Source organism: Mustela nivalis, assembly GCF_964662115.1.
Source record: "Mustela nivalis genome assembly, chromosome: 4".
Lineage (NCBI taxonomy): Eukaryota > Metazoa > Chordata > Mammalia > Carnivora > Mustelidae > Mustela > Mustela nivalis.
This window is the reverse complement of record NC_139023.1, coordinates 145,059,540-145,086,034: the sequence shown is the minus strand read 5'-3', so window position 1 is coordinate 145,086,034 and position 26,495 is coordinate 145,059,540. Positions and strand designations below refer to the sequence as shown.

Genomic DNA, 26,495 nt, shown 5'->3' with positions numbered 1-26,495 from the left:
AAAGTATTGTGTTTTCTAACTTCCTTTATCCCCAATCTTTTCAAAAATCACTCTTTCTTCATTGAGATATAGTTGGCACACAATGTTACATTAGCATCAGGTGTACAACACAGTGATGTGACAAGTCTGTACGTGATGCTGTGTTCATCACAGGTGTAGTCACTCTTCGTCTCCATACCAGCTGTCTCCATTACAATATCATTGACTGTATTCTTTGTGCTATATCTTTTATCCCATTGATGTATTCATTCTATAACTGCAGACCTGTACCTCCCATTCCACTCATTTTGCTCATCTCTCCCCCACCCCACTGTGGCAACCACCACAAAAATAACCTTTTAATTACAAAAATTAAACACACGTACATTTGGAGCACCTGGCTGGCTCAGCTGATAGAGTGTGTGACTCTTGATCTTGGGATCATGAGTTTGGCCCCATGCTGAGCATAAAGCTTAACTTACAAAAAAAAAAACAAAACATTCTTCTTTGTCACCTGATTACCTTTTATATTTTTTATATTCTTATTTCGTTTTGCTGGAGTATATCCTTTGGTAGGTTATTCTTTTGCTTTCTTTTCTCTGCTGGAAAGTATCTGTGGATAATAAATTTTGAGGGCTTGTGTGTCTGAGAATATAATTTAATTTCTCTCTTGAGTGTGAGTTTGGCTTGTTATACAGCTTTGAGTTTGAATTTATTTTTCCTGAATGTTTCTAAGCTGCCGTTCCATTATTTTCTTGAACCTTCTGCAGTTGATCTAAATTTCACTCCTTCATAGGTAATCTATCTTATCCTATTTTGCCTTTCATGACTTTTTCATTTTGATGTTTTGGAGTTTTATTTTTCACATCTTTTTCACCTTGATGTACTGGAGATTTATTATGATATCTCTCTGTGTAAGTTCATTTTTAATGTTTATCCTCCTTGGGACTCATAGGCTCTTTCAGTCAGAGAGCTCCAGTCTTTCTTTAGTTCTAGAATGTGGGTCAGTAAGGAAAAAACAGAAAAGTTCCAAGGATCTATATACTAAAGTTCTAAGGAGGGGAGGAAGGGACAGGGTGGACTGAGTATTAGAGGGGGGATTTTAAGAGGTTCTAGAGAGAGGAAGAAGTGTAGGAGTTGGAGGGATTCATTGCCACAAGGTAAAGAAAATGTCCTCAGAAGATTTTTAAGATTTTGTATGTACAGTAAGAGTATATCCCCCTCTTTGTTTTATGGGGAAGCTAAGACTTGAATTGCTGTTTCTGCTTTTTCTGTGGGACTGTTTTTTCTGTGATTTAATGCTAAACAGAGCCAGAAGATTGGGTTAGTTATAGAAACAATTATTATTACTAATTATTAACCAAGTATCTTTCTTTCTCTCAATCTCTCTCTGTCTTTCTCTCTCCTTTAACTTCTACCCACTCCAGACCACAGATTCTTGTTTTATATGATGAGGAAATGGAATTAGATGCCCTGAAGTCCTGCCGTTACTCTGACTCTCATTCCCTCTCTCTTCCTCATCGTTCATTTACCTACTTAAACATTTTTTAATGGCTGATAGCTTATAAGAAGCACAGACAAATAGTTTGTTCACTCATTTTTGTAATCTAGTTAGTCACTGCATGAGCTGTCATGAATAGATTATAGATGTGGACAGAGAGGACAGCACACGACCAAGCTAATAGCAGGTTAGGACTCCTGGATAACATCTGGAAAGCTCTGCCAGCCTCCCAAGAAGCTACTGCTCTAGACCAAGGAATTCCAATGTTCCATTGATTCTCTTGGTCCATCCTTTGGAGTTGATGAGTGGCATAGAGGAGAGATTAGGGAACAGCACCTCTGGGCAAACAAAGGCAGAAGATGCCAACAAAATTAAAGTTATTCTTCTTGAAACCTAATCATTGAGTCAGTTTGCATTTTACCATGCACGTCTTACCTCTTAGTACTAAAAATAGTTATTAAACTTTTAAAAGTATGAAGACTATAGGAGTCATCAGTGAAGACAGCTATTTCTTCCACTTCTAAATATACACATTAAGGTGTTTGATATAAAGAGCCAGTAAACATATGTAGCCTTTATGATCTGGATGACTCACTGTCTGAACCAAACAGTAATGAGACCTCGAGTAGCTGCAGCCCCGCCACCCCTGACAGATCCTGAGCTCTGAGGGGATAGATGTGGCTATTCCCATTAGAATTTGAGACATGCCTAAGTAGGACTGCAGTGTATCATATTAATACCATTTTATGGGTGGTGTGGCCCTTTTCAGATGACTCCATACATGGTGATTGAGCATTGGCAGGTGGGTGCCTGATGGTCTCAGGCAGGATGCAAGATGGTGATGGGAATGAACTCTCAAATGCCGAGACTATCAAGGTCAGGGTCTTCCAGCTCTCCCTATTCTAGATGGAGGAATTTGTTCCATTGATTCTCTAGGTACACCCACTGGAGTTGATGTGGGACACAGAGGAGAGAGATTTGGAAAAGGGTAGAGGAGACCTGATATCCAACCAACAACAGCATCCCTGAAGGCAGAAGAGGCACACATCAACTTCAGGATTCCTGAGAAAATAGAGGGCAGCCAGGTGAAAGGGATTCACTTGGATCCTGAAGGGAACTGGGTGTTTCTTCAAGTTGCCATGAGCATTTCTTCTTTTCTGGAATGCAAGGCTTTCTCTACTTTGTGCATCCCCAGTGCTCTGTCCATCTCCAGAGAGGATGTACTTTCCAAATTATAGGTATTCCTGCCCTTCGGCAAAAAAAGTGTGACAGAGTGAGGTTTTTTGTTTGTTTGTTTTTTATTTTTAAAGATTTTATTTATTTTTAAGGGGGGGGGGAGAGAAGGCATGGGGGAAAGGGGCAGAGGAAGAGGGAGAAGCAGATTTCCCACTGAGCAGAGAGCCCAGTGCGGGACTCCAACCCAGAATCCTGGGATCATGACCTGAGCCAAAGGCAGACGCTTAACGGACTGAATCACTCATTCCCCTCCCCCCGGCCCCAGTGTGTGGTGTTTAAGACTGCATTTCACAAAGAAAGAACCATGTATCTATAATCTCATGACGCTGTACAGTATTTTCAGTTTGGGGTTAATCTATAATTGATGGTGTCTCCTAACTCCTCAGATTTCCTATATTCTCCTTCATCTTCTGTCCAGTCTTTATGTCCAACCCTTGTGCTCTGTACCTTTGTATGTCAATACCCTTCTGCAATTTGGTGCCCAAGGAAAGCATCCATTTCTAAAGGGAGAGATTCTGACATAATACCCACCCCTTGTTTTGAAAATGTAGGTTTTCATATAACAACACTTGTAAATGCAGGCCCACCTCTCAAGAAACATGTGACACTCATCTAGCAGATGTCATTACTGCAGAGCCTTCCCCTCAAAGCCCTGAAGTTTTCACTTCCTCTGGACTTGCTGCTTTAATGGAAGAGCCCGCCATGGTGACACATACCCTCTGCTTCTCGAAGTGTGGTCTGCGCGGCTCTGCCAGATGGTCTCCTTCAGGATAAATGCTTTCAATATGATAATGTTTATATTTGTGTTTCTGGCATGAATTAATAAATTTCTCATGATATTTAATAAGAAACAGATTATTTCACTTCTATCTCATAAACTCTAGTACCTTTCTTTCCATTAGGTCTGATGAGGGTGATTTTTCTCCTGCTAGGGGGCTGACAACAAGCAGGGACAGAATAATGGAGCTGTGGCTCTTTTTCCCCAGCTGAAGAAGTGGTGTGCAGCCTAAAAGGATTTGAGATCCGTTGCTCTCCACAAAGGTCAGATTTGCAAAACCTTAGAAAGGGACAGTTAGTCAGGGCTCCAACATAAACAACCTCTCTTAAGCTTCAAGATTTACCCCCTGGGTCTAATATTCTGGAATTTGGTGACTAAGTCTGTGTTCTCTGGCCACATCCATCGTGTATTTTTTTTTAGAGGCCTATCATATTCCCTTCTAAGCCTTCATCTTTCCACACTGAAATCCTTATTTTCTAATTCTGGCCAAAGTAGAGAGGGGCTGGGGGACTGGCTTTCCATCTCTTGACCATCTTTTTTGCATTTCTCTAGACTCTCCTATTTAGGAGAAGTGCTACTAAATTTTATCCAGGCAGCCCATTTCCTGCGGACATCTTGGGCTAACGGAAGCTGGTGCAGGCAGACCCCGCAATAGCAGGCATGGTATGAAGACAGACTTCATGCGCTTCGAAGGATGAGTTATATCAAAAGTGATATGGAAAATTGGTGTGGAGTGTGGCTGGGGATTGTAATGTCAGCAGCTTACACTTCTCCTCTTTGAAGGTGTGTGAAGTAGGGGAAAGGGAAAGGGAAGATGTCTTTGAGAGAGAAGGGAAGATGAGGCATCTTTTGGCAAGGGCCAGGCATACATGATTTTTTTCTCTCTCACTACCTGACTTAATGCAAGAGCAGTCTTTTCTGCATGTCACCAGATCCTCACCACCAATTCGTTCATTTACCCATAGAAGTTCAGTTTCCATGCCCAAACTATCACGGAAACCGCATCCTCAGAGATCACCAAGGACCATTAAATTGGCAAAGGCTAAAATCCAACTTCATCCCTCTGTCCAATGTCATATAAATGTCTCTCTAACCTTGGCTTCTCTGACAATGTTGCCTTTGTCTATGCTTTCTCTGCTGGTTTCTTCTTAGTCTCCTGAGTGACTTCCTCCTGCTTCACCGTGAAGTTGGTATCTCCCAATATCCTGTTTTTGGTGCCTTTGCTGCTGTTCTGTTGGTGCCATTGCTCCCCTGATGTTATCGGCCGTCTGCTGGCTCCACCTCTCATCTTTGTGTCCACAAGTCTGATCATGAACCTTCTGGAATAAGTTGTTTACAGTCTTTCCTATGCAAAATTGTCCCATTCAGACAGGAAACTATTGCAAGACACCTGGCAAGGATGCCAAGGACCTGCTCCAGGACGTTAAGCGTGGAAAGAAAGACAGGATTGATTCGTGAAATCCTTGGCAGATAAACACAACTCTGATGGATTGGCTGGCCAAAGAAAGGGAGGAAGAGAAAGGAGTGGGAGAGAAAAAAGGGGCTAAAGTTGAGTCCCAGGGTTATAGTTTGGGTCATTTGGAGGATGGTGTGCCCTTATTGAGCTAAGGAATACGTGGTTAAGGGGCAGGGACAGGTCTGAGGGAGAAGATTATGACTTCCCTTTCGGACGTTCTGAACAGAGCACATCTCTCTGCCTTTATTTTTTTTTTTCCCCATTCAAGTCTTCCTTTTGTAGTGCTGCTAGAATTGGCTTCCTAAAACAAAGGTCAAATCCTGCCATTCTCCTCCTCAAATTGTTTTCTTAGTGCTTATTAACCACGGAGTAGTTTAGATGTTCAGTCTCCTTAACGAGTGTTTGAAGCCCTGTGCAAGCTGGCTTTGTTTGGTTTCATTATAATCTTCTAGCACAACAGAACCCACCATGCAATTTCTCACCTTCTTGCCTTTTCTCAAGCTGTTATTTCAATCTGGAATCCCCCCCCCCCACTTCTTCTGCCTAGAAAATTCCACTCGTCGTTTAGATTGTGGTCTGCATGGGATTACGTCTCTCATAAAGCCTCATCTCGCCCTGGCTGGGATTCGTAACTCTTTTTTCAGTTTTTCCACAGCAATGTATGTGTATTTTTCCTGGTATTAGAGTGCATTTGCTCAAACGTGCATTTCTTCTGTTGGTTGAGCAACTCCTCAAAGCTGGGAAACGTATCTTCTGTGTCTCTCTTTCATACCAGCTGCTTGCACATGACTTCCTACATATTTGTTGCTCATTAAATAATGAACGTGAAGCAGAGAAATTGGTCAAGGTTAGAATGCAGGGGAGTTTGGTGGGTTGGCGGGGAGAAGTGATCAGTAGGACAGACTTGAACTTGCTTTAGAATATGGCCAACTGGGAAAGACACTCTGTGTGTGAGGAATAGGTGCGGGGAATACTAATGAGGGAGCAGTGGATTCTGGGTAATGTGAGGGGCTCATATTTAAAGACAGGATCTCGTGACACAAAGTCATGCATGCATACAATTTAGCCTTGCTCACAGGCAGACAGGCCAAATTGTAAAGTCCTTCATCAGCAGGAAATTATTATTCTGTCCATTTAGGAAGATACATGGTCTTTTTGTGTAACCAAGACTCCCACATAGTTAGCTCTTGTGGCTGCTAGGTCTATTGTCTGATGCCATAAAGAGATGGGACCTTGACTGATAGTATGGTGATGACCCATTGCTGTGCCCATTTATTTAATTGTAAAAAAGATGGGCAGGGGGATATTCTGATTAATGGGATTTCTTTGACCCTTAATTATTCTTTTCATATGTTACTCTTTCATCAACCTGTATTTATTTTCAGCAACACAAAGGAAACATGAAAAAAAATAGTCTTTTAATAATGTGAATCCCAGAATAATAGAATTCATGGCCTTCCTTCTGGATGCTCTTACATAAATACATATCTTTTATGTTTATAACTTCATTATATATATATATATACTGTATGCATTCTTTATATATATTTTCTATGTATCTATGTAACTATCCATTGGTCCATGCTTAGCCCAATCCTCCACTAGCAAAAGGACTGCTGGTTGTGGGTTAGAGATAGAAACAGAGATGACACATACCCTATTTCTACTTTCAATCAGCTGTTTTCCATGAGGACAGATACTTCCCGGTTGAGTGCCAGATGCCTGGAAGATATATGTACAAAAGACACGTGTATGAATACAACACCAGGCAAATCTAATGTAACCATTTGATTCCTCTTTGAGGTCTGGCTGCTGAACCCTTTGTTGGGTCCCCATTCAGGGTAAGTTGGTACCATTGAGAGATACCGGGATGCCTTTTGCTTGGGCTTGAGGCTGGCCTCAGAAAGCTGGGGGATGCCTCCTCTCTGGCCTCATTTGGGCTTTCCTGTGGCTTCCCCAGGTCAAGGAGTCTCTCTGAGGTGAGGGGCAGCCACTATGTCTATCATGTGACGTCCCCCTCATGGAGTCTTAGAAAAGCTCAGTTCCATCACAGAAATCAAAAAGCAAGGCCCCAAGGACAGACTCTATCATATAGAGCCTTCACCTGCTTCTCCTGTACCACCTCTTCCATTCTGTACCATCATGACTGAACACTGTCCTTGGCTCTGCCCAACTCCAACTAGCAGGAAGAAGAGCTTTGAGCTAACTCAGTGGGTTGGATATATAGCCAACTTTAGTTTAGAGGCCAAAGTGATGGCAACATTCTTGCTCAATGTGATAATTTCATTGGATACCTATTGTTCCCCATCTCACAAACTCCCCTTCTTAAGCCAACTCATAGTAACCAGTTATGGTCAGGTATAATTGACAGCACCTGACCTTAGCTTCACCGGGTGCCCCTGAAGTGTAAGGGCCTATTTAGCCAGAGCAGCTCCATCCTGACCCTGCCCCCCCCACCCCCCTTCAGGGAACTTACTTAAAAACAAGTCCTGGAAACCAGTCCCAGGTAACAAAGCCCAAATGCAAAGGGTGGGTCAGGTCAGGTGGAGATAACAGCCCAAATGCAGGGATAAGTCAGGTCTCTGGAGACATCCAATCAGTAAAGCATGCATACTGTCTCCCTAGCTACCAAGGAGTGTGGGTCCTGCCTTTTGGGTGTCAATTCTGACCAAGGTGATAGGCTAGTTCCAAAATCTACTAGGGTAAATTGTAATTCAATTGGTCACTTATGTGTGACCTAGCATGACCGTGCAGCTTTCTCTGTGTGTTACAATCTCGTTCACCACCTGTGTGTGATCAGGCCCAACCACATGGCCTTTGCTCTATAAAAGTTAGTCTGTAAGGCAGGGAGGGGTCACCCTCTCTGTAAGAGGCATGGCTCCGGCCGGTTGGTTTGATTCCTGCTTGGCAGGAAATAAAGCTTTGCTTGACCTTTGCTTTGTATCAGTCTCGCTCCTTTTGACCATGGACCCAACAGAAGTTCTGAACCATTGGCTTCTTTGTCACCTTTGTGGCTGCCCATGGGAATCTACTCAGCCATTCTAAATCATGGCCAAACCTGGAAGTGCAAGGCAGTTAACACTCTGGGGCTACTCTAACCCCTTCTTTCTTCTGTCCTTTGGGCTATCAATTCTGAGATACATTTACATAGCTTCTCATGAGAGTTTCTGGAGGGATTGCATCCCACTGGTGCACAGCAATGACCAGCTGGCCAGCTAAGGCCAACCTGGCGTTGGCTTTCCCTTCATATTTGCTTCACTCTTTCTAGTGCCCCATTTTGTTCCTGGAATTGCTCCCCCAAATGATCTCAAAGTTCTCCTTTTTAGGGGACCTAGAAAATAGATTGGTTGAGGGAGACTACCAATGCTGATCAAGCCCATTGCATTGAAAATATCATAACAGACATTCTGTTTGAAGTGGGACATAAGAGGACAGGGGCTTGTTGGTCCCTTGGTCTGTGGACCACTAATTAGGAATCTCATTTAAAATTAAAATAGAAGCACACTGAAGCCAAGTGATGGCATCCCCTATCTAGAAATCTTTAAGATCAGAAACACACTGATCATTCTGGGGTGGTTTGGGTGGAGCTCTACATTCAGGCCAGAGGATGGCTAGATAAATTTCCCTGGTCCTAGACCAGTGTTTGCTCTTGCCTTTAAATGCCTGCTGATGGGGATAGGTCAGATTTTTCCCTCCGCCTCTATAAACACATGGAGCCTTTCTACCCAATGGAAGTCCCTGGGAGCTTTCATAATGTGTTTAGAATTTGGGGGCTGAGAGTTTCTTGGTTCTTGTTGTTGTTGTTTGTTTTTGTTTTGAGAGAGAGAAAGAGAGGCAGAGGGAGAGGAGGAGAGAGAGAATCTCAAGCAGGCTTCATGCCTAGCATGGAGCCCAGTGTGGGCTCCATCACACAACCCCGAGATCATGACCTGAGCTGAGGTCAAGAGTTGGATACTTCACCCACTGAGCCACCCAGGTGCCCAAGGGGCTGAGAGTCTTTTTAAACAAATGGCAGAGTAAGCATTCTTAGTATATTCTTTCATTGCATTAAAACTAAAATATCTTTCTACTTGCCATAAGCGACTATTTGCTGTTTTACAGAAAACATTTGAAACATTGTGCCAGAGAGCTCAGCCATCAGTCTTGCTGGTCGTGGGGAGGAGGCGGGAAGCGACCAGTGGGCAGGAGGAGGAGGCGACGTTAGAGGAATGCAGGCCAACACTTTCCCTCCCCATCTGGTTACCTCTAACTCATCTAACCAGATCAAGTAGCCATAGTTTGGTAAAATATGTTGAAGCCACCCTCCAGATGACTGCAGTCGATCCAAGCATGATGACTTAGTGTTTAATCAGAAAAGAAACATTTTAGACCTCCCAAACTCTGAAGTGGGCAGAAAAATATTTTTAGCCATTTTTTTTTCCCCCTGCATTGAGTCTGTTGTGGTTTGAAAATGTTGAGATGTCGTTTTGGCCATAACTGCCTTGCAAGGATTCTGCTTTGTGACCGCCTTTGTTTCTAGGGGCTGATTTTTGCTTGCTCAGAATGACAGGATCATTGTTCATTATATGTTATCTGTTGGCGGGCGGAAGGGGTCTTACAGATCATTTAGTTGAACCTATGGCTTTTGAAGCAGGCCTCCAACTCAGGTGAGCTGATTCCAGGGCAATGGAGCTCAGGGCTGGGAGAGACGATCTGTAACACAGATTGTCTTGAACTAACTAGGCTAGAAAACCACTGTTAGGGAGCGGTACAGGGGAAAGGAAGTCTGAAGTGTGATTGAGGTGGACTCTGCCCTGGGTCGATAATTCTATTGAAAACTAAGAATTAACGAGTATTTAGCCTCTTTTTTTTTTTTTTTAAGATTTTATTTATTTCTTTGGCAGAGACAGATCACAAGTAGGCAGAGGTGGAGGTAGGCTCCCTGCCGAGCAGAAAGCCTGATGCGGGGTTCCATCCCAGGACCCTGAGATCATGACCCAGACCAAGGCAGAGGCTTTAACCCACTGAGCCACCCAGGCGCCCCTATCCTAACTCTTATCAAAACAGAATTTCAGGGGTGCCTGGGTGGCTCAGTGGGTTAAAGCCTCTGCCTTGGTCTGGGTCATGATCTCAGGGTCCTGGGATGGAACCCCGCATCAGGCTTTCTGCTCGGCAGGGAGCCTACCTCCACCTCTGCCTACTTGTGATCTGTCTCTGCCAAAGAAATAAATAAAATCTTAAAAAAAAAAACCCACAGAATTTCAAAGGAATACAGCAGTTGACTGTCTTTTTCCCTTTTGCAGCAGCGACCATGGTGAGCACCGTTTGCATTTCCTGTTTTACAGACCCAGCTATCAAGAAAGAATTATGAATAGGAGCCCTGCTACCTCATAAACTGATAACCTGAGGCCCTTCTGACCCCAGACAGGGGAAGAATGGGCCCCTCAGGCCCCACAGTCACCACACTTTGTCCCAGGGTCTGCTTTATGGATACCTGCTTTGTTAGTTAATGGTACTTATTTGCACAATAAACCTCATTTTGTGTAGGACTTTTCTGTATTGAGACAGTGGTATAAGTAAGAATGTTGGTTGGGATCTCTGGAATATTTGTGGTTGATGGCCCTTTAGAACGGAGTCCAAATCCCCAAGGGCATTCTTTTATCCTGTGATTTCGCTTACAGGTTCTAAGGCACCCCTGGGAAGGATTCCAGTCTTCTGCAAGCACGATGTGGTCACCCAGCTGCTATCCCCTTTCTTCCCTCCCACCCCTTTTGTATGCCCAAGCTCCTTTTGGGTCTCCTCCCTCTCTGAAGACTGACAGCCCTGGGGAGCCTTGAGTTATGTTTCAGCAGCTAATGAGATATGCCTTCTTCAAATCGTTCACAAGCCCCACATCACCTTCGGCAGGCAGGAGTTCTAATATGGGGCTTCTGTGGGTGAGGAGGTGCCTATGCTCACCAAACCCTGATATTTCTCCCCATGCCCCTGTCTGTGACCAAGACTGGGCCTCAGTTAAATCCTCAGGGAGTTCTTAGTGGCCAAGAAAAGGAGCCAATCAGCCGTAGACACACTATAGAAAAAATGGCCTTGAGTCTTAACTTAAGTATCCTTTTTTTTTTTTTTAAGATTTTATTTATTTATATGACAGATAGAGATCACAAGTAGGCAGAGAGGCAGACAGAGGGAGAGGAAGCAGGCTCCCTGCTGAGCAGAGGAGCTCTATCCCAGGACCCTGGGATTATGACATGAGCTGAAGGCAGAGGCTTTAACCCACTGAGCCACCCAGGCGCCCCAACTTCAAGTATCTTAATCTAACATGACAGTAGGAAGAAGTTAAATTAAGGTTAAATTCAAGTCGGGGCCACATGACTGGCTGGGAGCCTCCCCCGTGCACCTGCTGCAATGTAGGTAAGCAGAGAGATTAGCGGCCACGGTCTGGTCCATCATGGATGGATCTCATCCCAAGTCACTCCTCAGTCACCGGAAGCCCATTAGCGGGAGACCATTATGAAACTGACGATTTTTTTCTTTGTATTTCTGGCTTTTCTCAATCACAGGGTGATTGAGATGTGATGTAGGTGTGGATTCAAAGAAAAAGCAGTATGTTTGCAAAATGAAAAGACACTCCAGCCTGTAGTGCTAGCAGAAGGCAAGGAAATCTGATTTATTTTAGAATTTTCAGTAAATATCAGCCACCCCCAAACAAAACTGGTATTGAATCAACTTGATTCAATCACCTAAAAATAGGTATTGGATGAAAATGTGAAGGGGAAAATAGTGTCTGATTAGTGACTGGTCGTTTTCAAAGTGACTTTTCCTACATCATGTCATTTTATGAAAAGTAAATTTGATCTTTTTCAGTGTTAGAGTGAAGCAGTTCATAATTTCTTACAAGGAGCAAAGGACATTATATTTATAAGCATGGAAGCTGTGAACTAGATAGAACATTCTCTTTTGCCGCTTTATATTTTTTATCAACCATCGCAGATTCATAGGGAAGATCTCTAAGGAACCAAACTTTAAAATGGATTAAAAAAAAAAACAACTTAGTGTGCTTGTCATCTTTTGTTTTGGCCTCAGTTTCTTTCTCTGGTACCTTCCTTTGAATGGCAAATCATTACTTGCATTTGGATAGATTATTATTTAGCTTGCAAAACAGACCATTTCCCCCCTCATTAAAATCTCATAGTTGCCAAACTTCATTAGGATAAATGGAATTATTCATCTGTTTCCCCCCTGCCCTTTGGCTGTGGGGTCAGTAAAATGATGTTAAGCAGGAGAGGGGAAGGCTGGTGAACACTTCAACATGTCACTAAGTAATTTCAGGAAGAAGCTGGTCTACAACTGTACTGAATGATGGATACACCCTCAGCCTTAATGGCTATTAATGACTTACATAATGACAGTTTGTATTATAACCATGGTTGTTCAAAACTTGCATTTTGCAATGGCTATAACTAGTAGTGGACATTTCCTAAAAATAAGCTGAGAAGTTAAAATGGGAACAAAGCAAGGCAAATAAAACCCTTAGACTTAACAAGTAGTCAAGGATGGCAATCAAGGGCAGGGGGTGGGGCGGGGAGGAAAAAAAAGAAACAAAAGAGTATAGCCAACCTTTTTTTTTGTTTTAATTAGAGTATATTATACTTCCAAACTGGATACACTAGAAATTGGCAATGCAACATAAGATGCAAAGAAATATACCAGTTACTGTCAAAATGACCCTGTACAGCCTTGTAATGCAAAAAGCTTTATACAATACAAATTTTCAGTAATGTACACAAACCTTGACAGTATGATCATCTGAACATAATATGAGGAGTTAAAAAAAGGATAGAAGCAAGAAAGTGCTGAGAACTCTAACTGCAGTACTATATGGACAGAGAAGCTAGCTTCCATTGAAGAATGCATAGTGAAAACAGAATTGAAGTTAGTTGGCAGGTGAATTTCTCAAAGATGTTAGTGTTTTACACGGAAAGGATATCTATGGAATAATCCTTCCCTGAGTATCGAACTGCAAACCAAATTCCGGGGTATATATTATCTCGGTGGAGTCTGAAAAAATGCTGTAGATTTTTTCTTTATTAATAACAATAATAATAATATAAAAAGTCAAACAAACTCCAAACACACCTTTTCTCACTCAGAAAACTTTTATAATTTACCAGAAAGATTGATGACTCTTTCCAAAGTGCTAAAAAAGTTGCCCAATTACATTAAGCATAACTAAGTCATTCAAATACAAGTTCAGTGGCAAGCAGTGAAATGCATGGCATTTGAGCAGTAAACATCTCCTTCCGACACCCCTCTTGCTCTTGCAAGTTTCAGCCGAGGACCTCCTATTGCACACGTGGCATGCTGTAAAACCTGCAGTCCTAACTGTCAGGGCCACCCTTTCAGGTTTTTAACCTGCTGGTGCTTCCGTGCGATTCGCCTGTTCTGCCAGCCTCCGTGGGATCCCTGTGGCCCTCTTCTGTCATCACTGAACTTGTAATTTTGAAAGCACATTATTAGCCAAGTGGCACATTCTCCATTATATGGGGATAAAGACAGGACTTTTTAAAAAACCAACCCACCCATATGCCCAGTATTCTTGGAGTGTATTGTCCGTAACTGTCTATAGTGTCTTTTACCGAGACATTGACATGGCGAGGTTGAATGACGCTTCTAACGTAGCCAAGAGCAAATGTCTCTGCCGGAGGATGACCGAGGGTTCGGGAGCTTCCTGCCTTAGCTGGCTCAGCCTCCCTGCCCCTGGGGACATCTCCTTAGTGTAAACAGGTTTGCCAGGGCTGGAGGACTGGCAAAGGGAAGTGTAGCACACCTGCTAGGTCTGGGGGAAGAAGGGTGGGTATGGGGGTGAGGGAGCCCATGGTATGGACCGACGGTACAGTCTTCTGGCTTCCTGTAGAACTGTACCAAGTTCGAGGGGGCTTTCAGTGAAGCAAACTGACTAGAGGAAGAAAATTAGGGATGCTTTTATTTTCCCCTGGTGAAACAGATGAAAAGAAAAATCCCAACTCTAGGATAACACATGATGGAAAACAGCAATGCAGTAAGAAAGCATTCCTCTTGTACACCAGTTCTTCAACAGATAAATAATATATAAACTTTTATATTCCAAACTTTCCATTCTTATACAGAGCACATGTCTTCCTGCCCTTTCAGGCTGTTTCATGCTGGAAATTGTTTTCTTACAAATACAAGCAATTAAGATATTCGGCCCAAGATGACTTTTCCTTTTCTTTTGAAATCACCCATTACATTTTTAAGATTCGCAAAGGGCTAGGCAACCAAATCCACATCTGCTTCTTGCTGCAATAAAGTGCTGCACGTAAGTTGCCATTTTAATGACCACAAAATAAAAGCCTTAAATAAGTATAAAGTTAGCCTCCTAGCAGGTTATAGCTACCAGGCGTTAATAACGTGGAATACAGAATTATTAATAACATGGAGAATACCGCTATAGCTAGACGATCTGCAAACACAAGGGAAACTTCTCAGCGGCATGAGTTGAACCGTAGGACTAAACAGCACCTTTTTGTTGGGTCTTTATATGTTAAAGAGGTTGTGACAAAATTTTCAAACATACAGTCTACTCATTCCATAGAAAAGGTACATTTTTCTTCCTTTTATTTTACTTTTTTTTGCAGATGAGAAACAAAAACTAGTGCAAGACCAAAGCACTGTGCAAAACTGCTGTTTCCTTTTTTTTTTTTTTTTTTTTTTTAGTCTGAGCATTTATACCCAGAATTTATCCAAACCCCTTTAATCTCCTTGGCTGGATTTATCAACCATAAAATTTTTCACTCATACAATTCTTTTCCTGCAAATGAATGGTAACCACTGAATTAATACATCATATATATATATATATGTATATATACATATATATATATAATCTGCCCTTAAAAAAATGATGCACTGTGTGTGTGCACCATACACATTGTATATGTATGGAAACACACACACACACACACACACACAAAACACACTTAAGTTTTGTGATATTGGCTGCAGTGCTGCGAGAAATTTCTTCTGGAGTGGACTCTCGATTCTCGCATCTTCATAACCGAAAAGATCTGAGCACGAGGTCTCTGGCACCCGGTCGGAAATCTCCAGCAGCACTGTGGGTGTCTACCAGTCCTTCATCGACTCAAGCACCAGGCCCTACCACTCTGTAGCCATAAAATAGAGAGGGAAAGTTGATGAAGGAGCTCAGGGAGAGACTGTACGGATGAACAACCCGGGAGGGAAAAGAACGTTCATCGCTGTTAAAGAAGCCAGTACGAAGAAATGTGTGACAGAAATGGCATGGCACACGACACGCGGCTTTCTCTTTTGGAATCCACAACACCCACACACCCCATTCACCCAACAGAAAAACCAAATGCACCAGTGCATAAGCGTACAAGTGCTGATTGCTATTAAGGACACTCTCTTTAGGGCTTAACAAGACAAAATTCCTCTCAGAGCAAAGTACGGAGAAGGGCTGAGAGTGGGAGTGGGGAGCTGGGGAGGCATGCCTCTGAAGGTAGAAGTATGCAGTAGGTCACCTCTCTGAAGATTGGATAAAGCAGCTTTCAGGTCAATGCAATAGGGTATCCACACAGAGCCAATCCTCTATTCCTTACTAAAGATATACAGTACACGTGGTTCAGACCCAGGGGCCTGTAGGTTTTGCAGCAACATACACCTGCTGGGGTTGTGTTTAAGTTTTGTGGGTTTTGTTTTTGTTTTGTCTTTGTCTCTTTGTTTTTGGTACAGAACACGGCTGCCCTCAGACAGTCTCAGCTCGTTCTCGCAGTCCGAGATAGGCGAGGAAGGAGTGTTTGGGTGAGGGAATGCTGGGAGGCGCAGTCTGAGGTCGGGGAGGGTGGAATGTGAGATCCAAGTGGTTCTTGGGGTACAACATTGTCAAGGGAATGAGATGGGCAAAATCCGAGTTCCGGTACTTGTCAAAGCGCAAAGGGGATCCGTTGAAGGCCAAAGCCTTGAGTGCCAGGTTGGGCTCGGAGCTGCTACCGTGCGCGGCCGACAGGGCCACGGTCTGCAGAGCCTGGGAGGCGGACATGACCGACAGGGGAGACAGGAGATTCCGGGGGCTCCCGACGACGAGCAGCGGGGCCCCGGGGCCGGCTGGTTCCTTGGGGGCGGGGCCCAGGCCCTTCTTGTCCTCCTCGGGACAGTCCCCACTCTGGTGCTTCTTGACGTGGCGGCTGAAGACGAAGGGGTGTGTGGTCTTGAACAGGCACTCTTCGCAGCTGAAGGTCTGGCGGGGGGCGTGCTTCAGCTTCTTGTGCAGGTTGAGATTGTCCTTGCGCTTGCAGCTGTAGCTGCACTGGTCACAGTGGAAGGGCCGCTCCCCGGTGTGCACGCGCACGTGCTCGATGAGCTTGTTGGCGGTCTTGGACAGGTAGCCGCACTGGTCGCACTTGTAGTGGTTGCCCAGGCGGTGCTCCCGGGTGTGCGTCTCCAGCTCCAGCTGGTTGGCCTTCACCGTCTGGCAGATCCGGCACTTGTACTCCATCTTGTAGTGGGTCTTGAGGTGGCACTCCATGGCAGCGGGGCGGTTGGTGGAATAAATGCAGAATGGGCACCTGCCGGGCGGAGGGGGGAAGCAATGACAGGAAGGGTCAGCCGGACAGGCTCGGCGGCGGCCCCGCTTCTACCCTCCTCACCAGCCTCCCCTCACCGTCCTCTCCCCCCCCCCCCCCAAACTCAGAAGGCCTCGCCTGCCCCTGCCCAGCCCTGCCGCCTCTCCGGGGGGTTTAAGAGGACCCTCTTGGCTCTCTCTGCCCACAGAGCCGTGCCCGCTAAGGAGGAGCTCCGGCAACGTACGCTCGGCCTACTGTGGGGGTCTCCTGGCTGGATGAGTGAGCACCAGCCCACGGGAAGGGGAGCAGAGAAAGGGGGAGGAATAAGTAAGCGCTTGCTCCCCTCCGTCCTCCCCACCCATTCCCCTCGGAGCCCTCCCCGCTCCCCCCCAAGACACAGCAGAGGTCTAAACCTCATGACCTCCCCTCTAGATGGGAGCAACACAAAGAATCGACTTTTCATGCACCACACCAAGCACACGCAGAAAGGCTAAGAGTTTTGAAGAACAGCTTATAGGGGGAGAGCTACCTCCAGCAAACAGAAAGTTGTAGGGGTCAGAATCGTGCTTATTAAAGGGTGGTTAGGTTGAGAAGGCCTGTGTGTGTCTCTCTGTGTGAATGTGTGTGTGTGTGTGTGTGTGTGTGTGTGTGTGTGTACATAGATCTGTACTCCTAAATCCTATCTCCTACAGCCCTGGTTCTCCATCAGGAGAGGCAGATGAGGACCAGCACGGGGCTCGGGAGAGGGAGGCCCACCCACCAGCCAATCACTAAGGAGGGTTAAAGAGGGAGGGAGGCAACTGCTATCTGGAACATTATTCCATCATGGAGATAATAGTAATACAACTGGATCATATATTCTCAGTGGGCAGGACCATATCTTATATTTCTTCTGCGTTCTCGGCAGTGCTTAATAGGCACTGATTCATTACTGGATTGGTCTCTATACAGAATTTTGGCAGATTCTGGTCCCAGCTCCGTCACCTCTATCGGGCCATAGCTGGATATGCCCTGGCACAAAGCCCGGGCCTCTCCGAGGCTTGGTTTCTCCATCCTATGCAGGGAGGCTATGCCACCCCCCAGCCTCCTGGCTGTCCAGAGGGGCTAGGAGGAGCAGTGAGGGCATGTTTGCAAATTCTGCTGAGCTTCTCTTTTGGAAGCTGCAAAGCTCAAGTTGGTGGTTGAAATGATAGCTGTAGCGTGTTTGCTCTCTTTCCCAAAAGAATGCAAATGCAAAAGTGGCTGCCTTGGCTCCTGCCTGGCACCTGCAGGGCAGGGCCCAGGAGTGACTTGTCCTCTGAGGGTTTGGAGAGGTGTTCAACAGAGCCCAACACAACCAAGTGCGCCGTGCACTGCTCCTCAGCGCCAAGCTCGCCGTTAGCCTTTGCACCTCAGCTCACAGAAGAGTGCACACGAGAGAAATATAAAGCCCATTCCCAGGTCAGGTGCACACACAACCCCTACGCCAAGCTGGGCCTTACCTAGAGGAGTCTGAAACTCACCACTGTCCTGAGCTACGGCAAAAGAAAAATAATAGTATAATCTTATTTGATCTGCATTATGAACAGGATATAGAGTACAAGCAGTTCCATCACAGAAAAGCAATTTAGACATCGGCAGTCTGTTTCATTTTAAGAACATTTCTGTGACCCACAGCTCAATCTTTCTTTCGCTGCTCAGGCAAAGTGCTAAGGGTTTTCCGTGCTCCCAATATTTATCGTAAAGACACTCTCTCAGGCAAATTAATTCTCTGATATGGCAAAGGGAAAACAAAACGAAACAAAACAAAGACTCACTGTATAGCCAGAAGGCATTATCAATTTTTTCAAAGTATTCTTCTACTTGGTCATCCTAGAACATAAACTATTACACAGGGGACCGTTAGCACCACACCGGAAGTGTCTGGACCGGCAAAAAAGCGTCAGCATTCACTGTGCATTCTCCCCAATGGGTTGGAGGCTTGGGACTCCGTAGGTCCCCAAGGCAAGGCTAACTGACAAAGCCACAACTGGCAGGGGGCGCCGCAGAGTTAATGGGTGTGACTGGGCTACTGGGAAGGGCAACGAGCGCTAGTCCAACCACAGAACTACATGGTTTCTTTCATTCTTTCTTTTGTTAAAAATAAGAGTATACAAGTATTTAGAAAGGGACAGTGGGAACAAACCAAATCCAATTCCCAAATAAGCTCTCGCTGGGCATTTCCCATTTCTTGGTTGTCTTGAATTATAATCTCCCCTCCCCCATCCCTGCCCTCATCCCCTCCCCCTCCCACTTAAGTACCCCAAGAGTGAAACAAAATGGAATTTGACAGTAGGTGCTGCTCCCTGACTCCTCTGTTTGGGAAAGTTTTTGAGGAGGGTGCCTCTGACCAGGCAGGAGCCTGCAGAAGGGTCAACCCTGGCCTGCCCCCAACACTGGACCCCCAGGCTCCTTTTGGATCTCTCCATCCCTCGCCCATTCAGGAGAGTCATGCCAACCTCTCTGGCAATATGTGAGTTTCAAAGATAAAAATGTTTAAAAACAAGAGGGCTTTTTTTTTCTTGTGTTAAGTAAAATATAAATTTTCATTCTTTTAATGACATGATTATTTCAGCTAAACATGAATAATTATGCCTTGAAACTTGTGTGTCTTCCTGTGCTCAACGACATATGCTTCTTTCTCTGCTAGATCCTAAGTGCCTTGTGAGCAGGGGCTGATTTCAGAATCACCCGGAAGATTAAACTCTAGTAGTGCTAGGACATACATTTCCTGAGGGTAGATATGATGTTTTATTCCTCGTTTGCCCTTCAGCGCCTGTTATCAAGCCAGACACACCGTGCGTTTGGTAAGAACTGACGGGTTTCACTTCAGACCAGAGGGCTTCTTGCAAATACTGGTTAATGATGATGCTTGTTGTCTAGGTCTTTTGGGATCTGTGAGTAACGTGTGACTGGAAATGTCAGATCTCATGAAGGCTAGCCAGGGAGATCCCAATCGCAGTTCCTGGGAAGGAATAAGGCATGTGTGCAGGAACACCTGAGGCACGTGATTTCTGCCTGAAAAACACTGCCTCCTGCCTGTTCAAAAAGGCAAGGATCCGATATTTGGGGGTGGGGTGCGGATGAGTTGTTGTGACGCTGGTTTAAAGGGCACATGGAAAATCATCTAAAAAAATAGAGACAGTGACGGCCGTGAGAGTGTAATGATTTACACTCAGGGACACTGACCCCCAAGTCCATACACTCCAGTCGGAACCAAACTCAAGCAGTGGAGGATGAGTCTAGCCCGGCGGGCTGAGCTGCTCCAACACGACGCTGGCTCGCCAGGAATCCTGGAAAATTTGTGAAATGGATTCTCCTGCTGCGTCCGCTGACCCCTTGGGGAATAGGTCTGGTTCATATCCGGCTAAAGGTAGCAGAGGAGGTGCCTGACTGACTAGCCCAATGCCAAGCTCTCCCTCTCCATGACCCCAAAACCTTCAGGGCAGGGGGTGGGGTAGGGTTGGGGAAGGGTGTTTAATAACAACACAGTAAAAGGTTCTGTACTTGCTTTCCTTACTTGAGCCCACCGGTGGGGACAGTGTGGCATTTCTTATGCTCCAGCAGCTGTTCAGGTGTCTTCATGAACTTGTGGCACACGTCACACTCAAACATCCGGGTGATGAGGTGTATCTGCAGATGGCGCTCAAACATGTTCTTCGTCTTGCAGACAAAGTTGCAAAAAACGCATTCGAACCCTGAAAGGATGGGAGCTGGGTGTACTGGCGCACGGGGCAGAAGGATGGGAGGGGGCGGGAGGGGGGACAGACAGCCCCCTATTTCTCCTCTTCCCCAGCTATACCCTCTCAGGCATTGTTCCTTGCATCTCTGTGGCAAAAGGAGTTAAATGCACAGCTCCAGAATCCATGTCACACGACCCATCTAGCCACCCCATATTTGGATGCAGATAAGCCATAAGACTACAAATTTTAGGTGATGATAGCATTATACTGTTCCCAGGCCTACTGTCTGTGTTCCAATATCACTCCCCTCCAGGGCTTATTTTCAAGCAGGCCAACGCACCGTCTCCCTTACCTTTCTCTGGCTTTTCCTCACTATTCACTGAGGGCTGGCTCCCAGGTACAACAGAGATGACCAGCAGGTTGTTCCCATTCTTGTTTTTCTGAGAGCTGTCTGAATCATCTTTGCTGTTGGCTGAATCACTCAGAGCTGACAGGGAGGAGGAAGAGGGGCTGTTTGATTCACTGGGGGTCTTCCGGTCTTCTCCTGAAAAAACAAACAGACAAACAAACAAACAAAAAAACCCAAAAAACCCAGGTCTGTTATTTAGATGATAATCCTTGAATAAGAGCAATTAGGAGTGGGGTTGGGGTCTCGTGGCTACATCATCACTCAGAGAACACAGGGTGAGGTTCCTAGCTCTCGAGGGGCACCTACTGGGATCCAAGGTCCCCATCATCTATGTTGATGACACTTAGTGGTTCTTGGGAACTCTGTCATGCTTTAAACACAGTATCTCATTTTCTCTTCTCAAAAATCCAGTGAGACACAACTATGATCACTCCTGTTTTACAGATGAGGGAAGGGAGGCACCGTCAGGGTAACCTGGCCTAAGTCACATGCTAGTAAGTGGTGGAGCAGAGATTTCAGTTGGTCCGACTCCAGGATCCATGCTCTTCATGGACTGCACTCTCCCTCAAAATCAGGAGTAAACCAGTCATTAAAATCCAGTGTCAGGAGACTAATGCTTCCACTCAAGATGAAGTGTTAGAGACTGGGTTTACCATTGCTACTGAAACAAACAAAACCAGACAAAATGTATTAAACAATTGTTGTTGTTATTGTTGTTTTTTCCCCCAAATTAGTTTTTACGGCATTGGACATCAGGCACTGAAGAGTGATCCCTGGGACATAAGAGAGAAGAGAGGTGGCTCACTTTCTGCCTTGAGAGTTTACTTTTCTGGCTGCAGGGCAGGAGTGGGGAACTGCCCATCAGACTCACTGAGTTGAGGAGATAGTGCTAAGGGTCTGGGGAGGTCAACATGGCTGGACTTGGCAGGGCAGGGTGCCAGAGTGGGGAGATCAGTAGAGAGGAAGAAATCAAAGACCTGCAGGGGGTCCCCCATGAATATTCAGCAGAGTAGGGATCAGAACACATGTGTGAGAAAACACCCCCAAGGCTGGAGGGAAAAAAGCCACGTGAAAGGCTTAGAAAACACTGTTGCTTCCACTACACAGATTAGAAAGACTCACAATTCCCAGGGCATAGGGTAGGAAACTAAAGAAGATCTCTTAGAAGTTGGTAATGATCACTCCTAGTTGGACTACTGCTCCAGACCGGCCAGACAAGTCATAAAAACAAAACCCAAAGGAGTCAAATTTCCAAGTAATTAACTGCATCCTAAAATAAAGGTCAAGAATTTTTATGGGAATATAAAATATCCAGCACCCAACAAGGCTAATCACAATGTCTGACATCCAAAGATTAGCAGACATGCCAAGAAACAAGAAAACACAACCTAAAATGGGGAGAATGATTAACCGGTCAAAACTGACCCAGAACTCATACAGTTGTTAGAATTTGCAGATAAGGACACAATGTTATTATAACTATAGTCCATATACCGAAAAAGTTAAATAGAGATATGAAAGCTATAAAAAAGATCCCGATCAAATTTCTAGAGATGAAATTTACAACACCTGAGATGAAAAATACACTGGTTGGGATTCCCAGCAATTTAGACAGGGCAGAAAAACAGTGAACCTTGAAGGTAATAGTAATAGAAATTATTTGCAGTGAAACCGAGGGAAAAAAGAATCATAAAAATGAAAAGAGCATCAGTGGATTGTGGGATGTCTTCAAGTAGCTTACTATGGAGTCCCTGATAGGGTGGGAAGGGCAGGAAAATCTGAAAAGGCCAAAACCTTTCCAAACTGGGGAAAACCATAAACCCACAGATCCAAGAGGCGAAATGAACCCCATGCATAAGAAACATGAAGAAATCTATACCAAGGGATATCATAATCCAATTGCTCAAAACCAGTGATGGGTATTAAGGAAGGCACATATTGCATGGAGCACTGGGTGTTACATGCAATGAATCATGGAACACTACATCAGAAATTAATAATGTACTGTATGACGACTAACATAACAGGATTAAAAAAAATAAAGTTAGTTGCAATGTAGGAAAAAAAAAAAGTGATAAAAAATTCCCTAAAGGCAGCCTGAGGAAAAAGGATACATTCTGTGTAGAGGAATAAAAATAAGGATGACAGCAGATTTCTCACTGGAAACAATTGCAAGCGAGAAGTAGTGGAGCGCCCTCTTCAACGTGCTGAAAGGAACAGCTGTCAATCTGAAATCTCATACTTTGTGAACATGTCTTTCAAAAACGAAGCTTCCCTCCCCACCCAAAAAGTGGAAAGAATTCATTGCCAGCAGACTAGAGTTATAAAAAATGTTAAAAGAAATTCTTGAGGCAGAAGGAAAATGACAGCAAATGTAAAAGTGGATCTACACAAAAGAATGAAGAGTCCAGGAAATGGCAAGTCTGTGGATCAATACCTGAGTTTTCTTATTTAAATCTCCTTAAAAGAGAATCAAAGTAATTTCGTTAAAAAGGCATAATGTCACATGGGGTTTACATAAATAAGTAAATATATGGCAGTGATAGCAGAAAGGCTAGGAGAGGAGTCAGGGAAGCTCTTACACTACCCATGAAATGGAAGAAGATTACTTGAATGTGTGTGTCCTCTCATAAATTGAGATGTACCTTATGCGCCACAAATAGCTGGAGGGTTCTACATTGTTCATGGTTTGGGAGACTTGATATTCTTAAGATGTCAATTCTCCCCAAATGAGACGGAAGCCAACCCCATTGTTTAAGGTTAGGGTAGGAAATACGGGGAGACTGTGCATCAGCTCCCTTCAAATAAGTCAATTAAGTAATCAAATGATTCTAAACTCTAGAAATGAAATGTTCTTTATCAGGAGATTAAAAAAAAGTCATATATTATATACAGGCATAAAAAAGTCCAGAAATAAACAAAGCTGCATGGTGGTGACAGGTAGTGCGTGAAATTATCAGCAGTATGTTTGTTTTCTTTTATTTGGTTTTCAGAATTTTCTAGAGTGACCATAAATTACCTTGTCCAATTTAAAAAAGGCTTTAAAAAGAGGAAGGAAAAAATATTTACCCTCTTACAATGTTTCCAAGTCTTGCTCCTGGCAGAACTACACTTATGTGCTGGGAAGACAACGCTCTACTTCAGTTTACAATTTTTAAAAACCTCACTCCTAACAGAACTGAACTAGGTTCCTGGAAAGACACTATGTGACCTCACTCACTGACCCACAAGGAGGGAGGGAATATGCCTTTAAAGCAGAGACACACCCCTCTCCCCCTTTGGTACAAGGATGCTAGTGAAAGCTAGCCCCATCATTGCCAGTCTCTTATCTAAATATTTAACCAGGTTAGTCACATTTTGCAGACAGAGTATGCTCAGTAGGGGCTCTGAGTCTACTACTTCACCAAATCCATCCTCTAAGGTGGGTCTCATCCATAGACTCTTGCAAGTGATTATTTTAAATAAGTTTTGAGTTAAAACCTGTAATTTTAATTACCATCTTTAACAATAGCTTCCAGTGCCCTCAGGCTTAAGGGAGAGCTGGGGAGAGCTGCCTAAATTAATCAATGTATAAATATGCAGGTGCCATGGCAGCCACTCTGAGATTTGGTAGGAGGAAAAAGCCCAGTCCGCTCCTGTTGTAATTCCTACCCCACACTGCCTCCTCTGCTCTCAATCCTCATCTCCTTTTGCTCTGTAGGGAGGGAGCCAGAGTGCCCTTGTCAACTCAGTCTAGGGCTCACTGTGATACAAGAGGTCATTCCCTTTCAGCAGCACAAAGATTCTTGGTGAAGGACATCTGTGCACAGGTAATGCAACCTCATACATCAGGACAGCCAGCTCAAGAGAACTTGAAAAATACCCAAATATTTCATAATCGAAAATGGCAAAAAATGATAAATTGAGACCATAAAAATTACCAGTTGTCTTGCTGCCTCAGTATAAATACTGTTACATTTTTCTTTAGAAGTAAGCATATCTATTTTAAAATTGTTGCCATTAATTGCATTGTAGTTAAGAATAAGGACTTCAGATCCAGAATACCTGAGTTTGTGTGTGTATTTTTTTTTTAAGATTTTATTTATTTGAGAGAGAGAGGCAGTGAGCAAGAGAGCACAAGTGTGTGTGTGGGGGGGTTTGCTGAGAGAGGGAGAAGCAGACTCCCCATGAGCCCAACTCGGGGCTCGATCTCAGGACCCTCGATCTTGTGACCTGAGCTGAAGGCAGATGCTTAACCGACTGAACCACCCAGGTACCCCCAGAATACCTGAGTTTGAATGCCACTTCCAAGTATCATTTAATGGCTGAATGACTTAAGACAAGGGATTTAATTTAGTGCCTGGGTGTAATATCAGCAGCCTCATATGTTTGTTATGGGGGTTTTTATATATAAAGCATCAAGCACAATGCCTGGCTCATTGCAAGCATTATAGAATACATTATTATTATTATTATTATTATTATTATTATTATAAAATATAACACAAAATATTTATAAATAAAAACAATCATTGACATTTTGTATTCTCCCATGCTGTTTTATATATGAGGCACATAGTTGGCTCTCAGAAAATTTATGAAAATAACTCTGAATTAATGATTTTAAATGACAGTATTAGGGGTGCCTGGGTGGCTCAGTAGGTTAAGCATCTGACTCTTGGTTTCAGCTAGTTCATAATCTCAGCCCCAAATCAGGTTCCCCTCTCAGTGGGGAGTCTGCTTTCCTACCTTTCCCACTGTCCCTCTTCCTGCTCCTGCATACATGTTCCTTCTCTCTCTTTCAAATAAATAAATCTTTAAAAAAATACATCACATCCATGGGGTAGACTTATCCTCCACTACCTAAATATTTCCTTAAAATTAAATTTTAAGTGAAAATTAGTATTTCAGGGCACCTGGGTGGCACAGTTGGTTGAGTGGCTGACTCTTGATTTCAGCTCAGGTCATGGTCTCAGGATGGTGGGATCCAGCCCTGAGCCAGGCTCTGTGCTCAGCAGGGAGTCTGCTTCAGGATTTTCTCTCCCTCAGCCCCTCCCTGTGCTTATTTGCACAAGCACTCACTCTTACATACACGATTCTTAAACAAAGAAAGTCACAAATCATATATAACTTAAAAAAAAAAACAAAAAACGAATATTCCATTGGTTGACTTTTTCCCCCTATGGCTAGACTCCCAGAAGAAGGATTACTGAATTACAGGCATTTTCAAGCCTCTTGGTCTATACTACTTAAGTAGTTTTCAAAAGTTCTCCCACTCTGTAGGGTCATGGCCATAAAAATATCAGCAGCATCCAATGACTGTGGGTAATGCTGTAAAAAACACTCTTTTTAAAAAAAAATTTTTTTTTGTAAAACACACTCCTACTGCAATCGGTGAAATGTAAGATACTCTTGAGCTTTAATCTGATAACTAGAGAGGTTGAATATTTTTCCTTATGTCGAGTGGTTAGCTTTTATTTCTTTTATTGTGCACTGTTTATATCCTTTGTAAATTCTTCACTTAGACACCTAAAGGGTTTCTTTTCAGTTTATATGAATTTTCTATGCAGTAAATATATCAGCCTTTGTCATTTTTACAAACACATTTTTCAGACTGGTTTTTTGGTTTTGTTTTCCTTCTCTTTTCCTTTTCTTTTGCAGATAGAAGAAGATAGTCTTATGCATCAAATCTCTTGATTCTTTTCTTTTGCCATTTCTCGAATCACTTAAGCTTTCACAAATCCTCCTCGCTCTGGAAGTTTGATAAACATTCTATTTTCTTCAAGCTTTTCTAGGGCTGATTTGTTAAGGGGGATTATGTAAGCTGTCTGATATTTATTTTGGTGTCAATGTGAGGTAAAGAACTGATGGTTGTATTTT

The 26,495-nt window shown here is 43.9% G+C and overlaps 2 protein-coding genes across 16 annotated transcripts in view; one reads left to right on the top strand and one right to left on the bottom strand.

Moving 5' to 3' along the window:
* The window catches only part of LOC309863450 (uncharacterized protein C4orf51), a 95,855-nt gene that overhangs the window by 38,632 nt on the left and 30,728 nt on the right, over window positions 1-26,495 (top strand). Inside the window, exons 7-8 of one of the 6 annotated variants that reach the window (XM_082728279.1) lie at window positions 2,417-2,565; window positions 3,268-3,305. The exons of 1 other annotated variant lie outside the window; for it this stretch is intronic. The gene's annotated coding sequence lies outside the window, so the exon portion shown is untranslated. Of the gene's footprint in view, window positions 1-2,416; window positions 3,568-10,232; window positions 10,436-10,610; window positions 11,002-26,495 lie in introns of those variants that run through there. 4 more of the 6 variants (XM_082728278.1, XM_082728280.1, XM_082728276.1 and 1 more) reach the window with 4 other exon arrangements.
* Window positions 12,534-26,495, bottom strand: part of ZNF827 (zinc finger protein 827) — a 168,404-nt gene continuing 154,442 nt past the window's right edge. The window contains exons 12-16 of one of the 10 annotated variants that reach the window (XR_014311049.1): window positions 20,580-20,771; window positions 20,065-20,242; window positions 18,323-18,389; window positions 18,008-18,040; window positions 12,534-16,529 (exon numbers count right to left, since the gene is read on the bottom strand). Coding sequence is in view for 9 of the 10 variants with exons in the window: in XM_082728245.1 (XP_082584371.1) it covers window positions 15,710-16,529; window positions 20,065-20,242; window positions 20,580-20,771 (1,190 nt within the window). In the remaining variant the exon portion in view is untranslated. The other 9 variants (XM_082728252.1, XM_082728248.1, XM_082728247.1 and 6 more) reach the window with 9 other exon arrangements.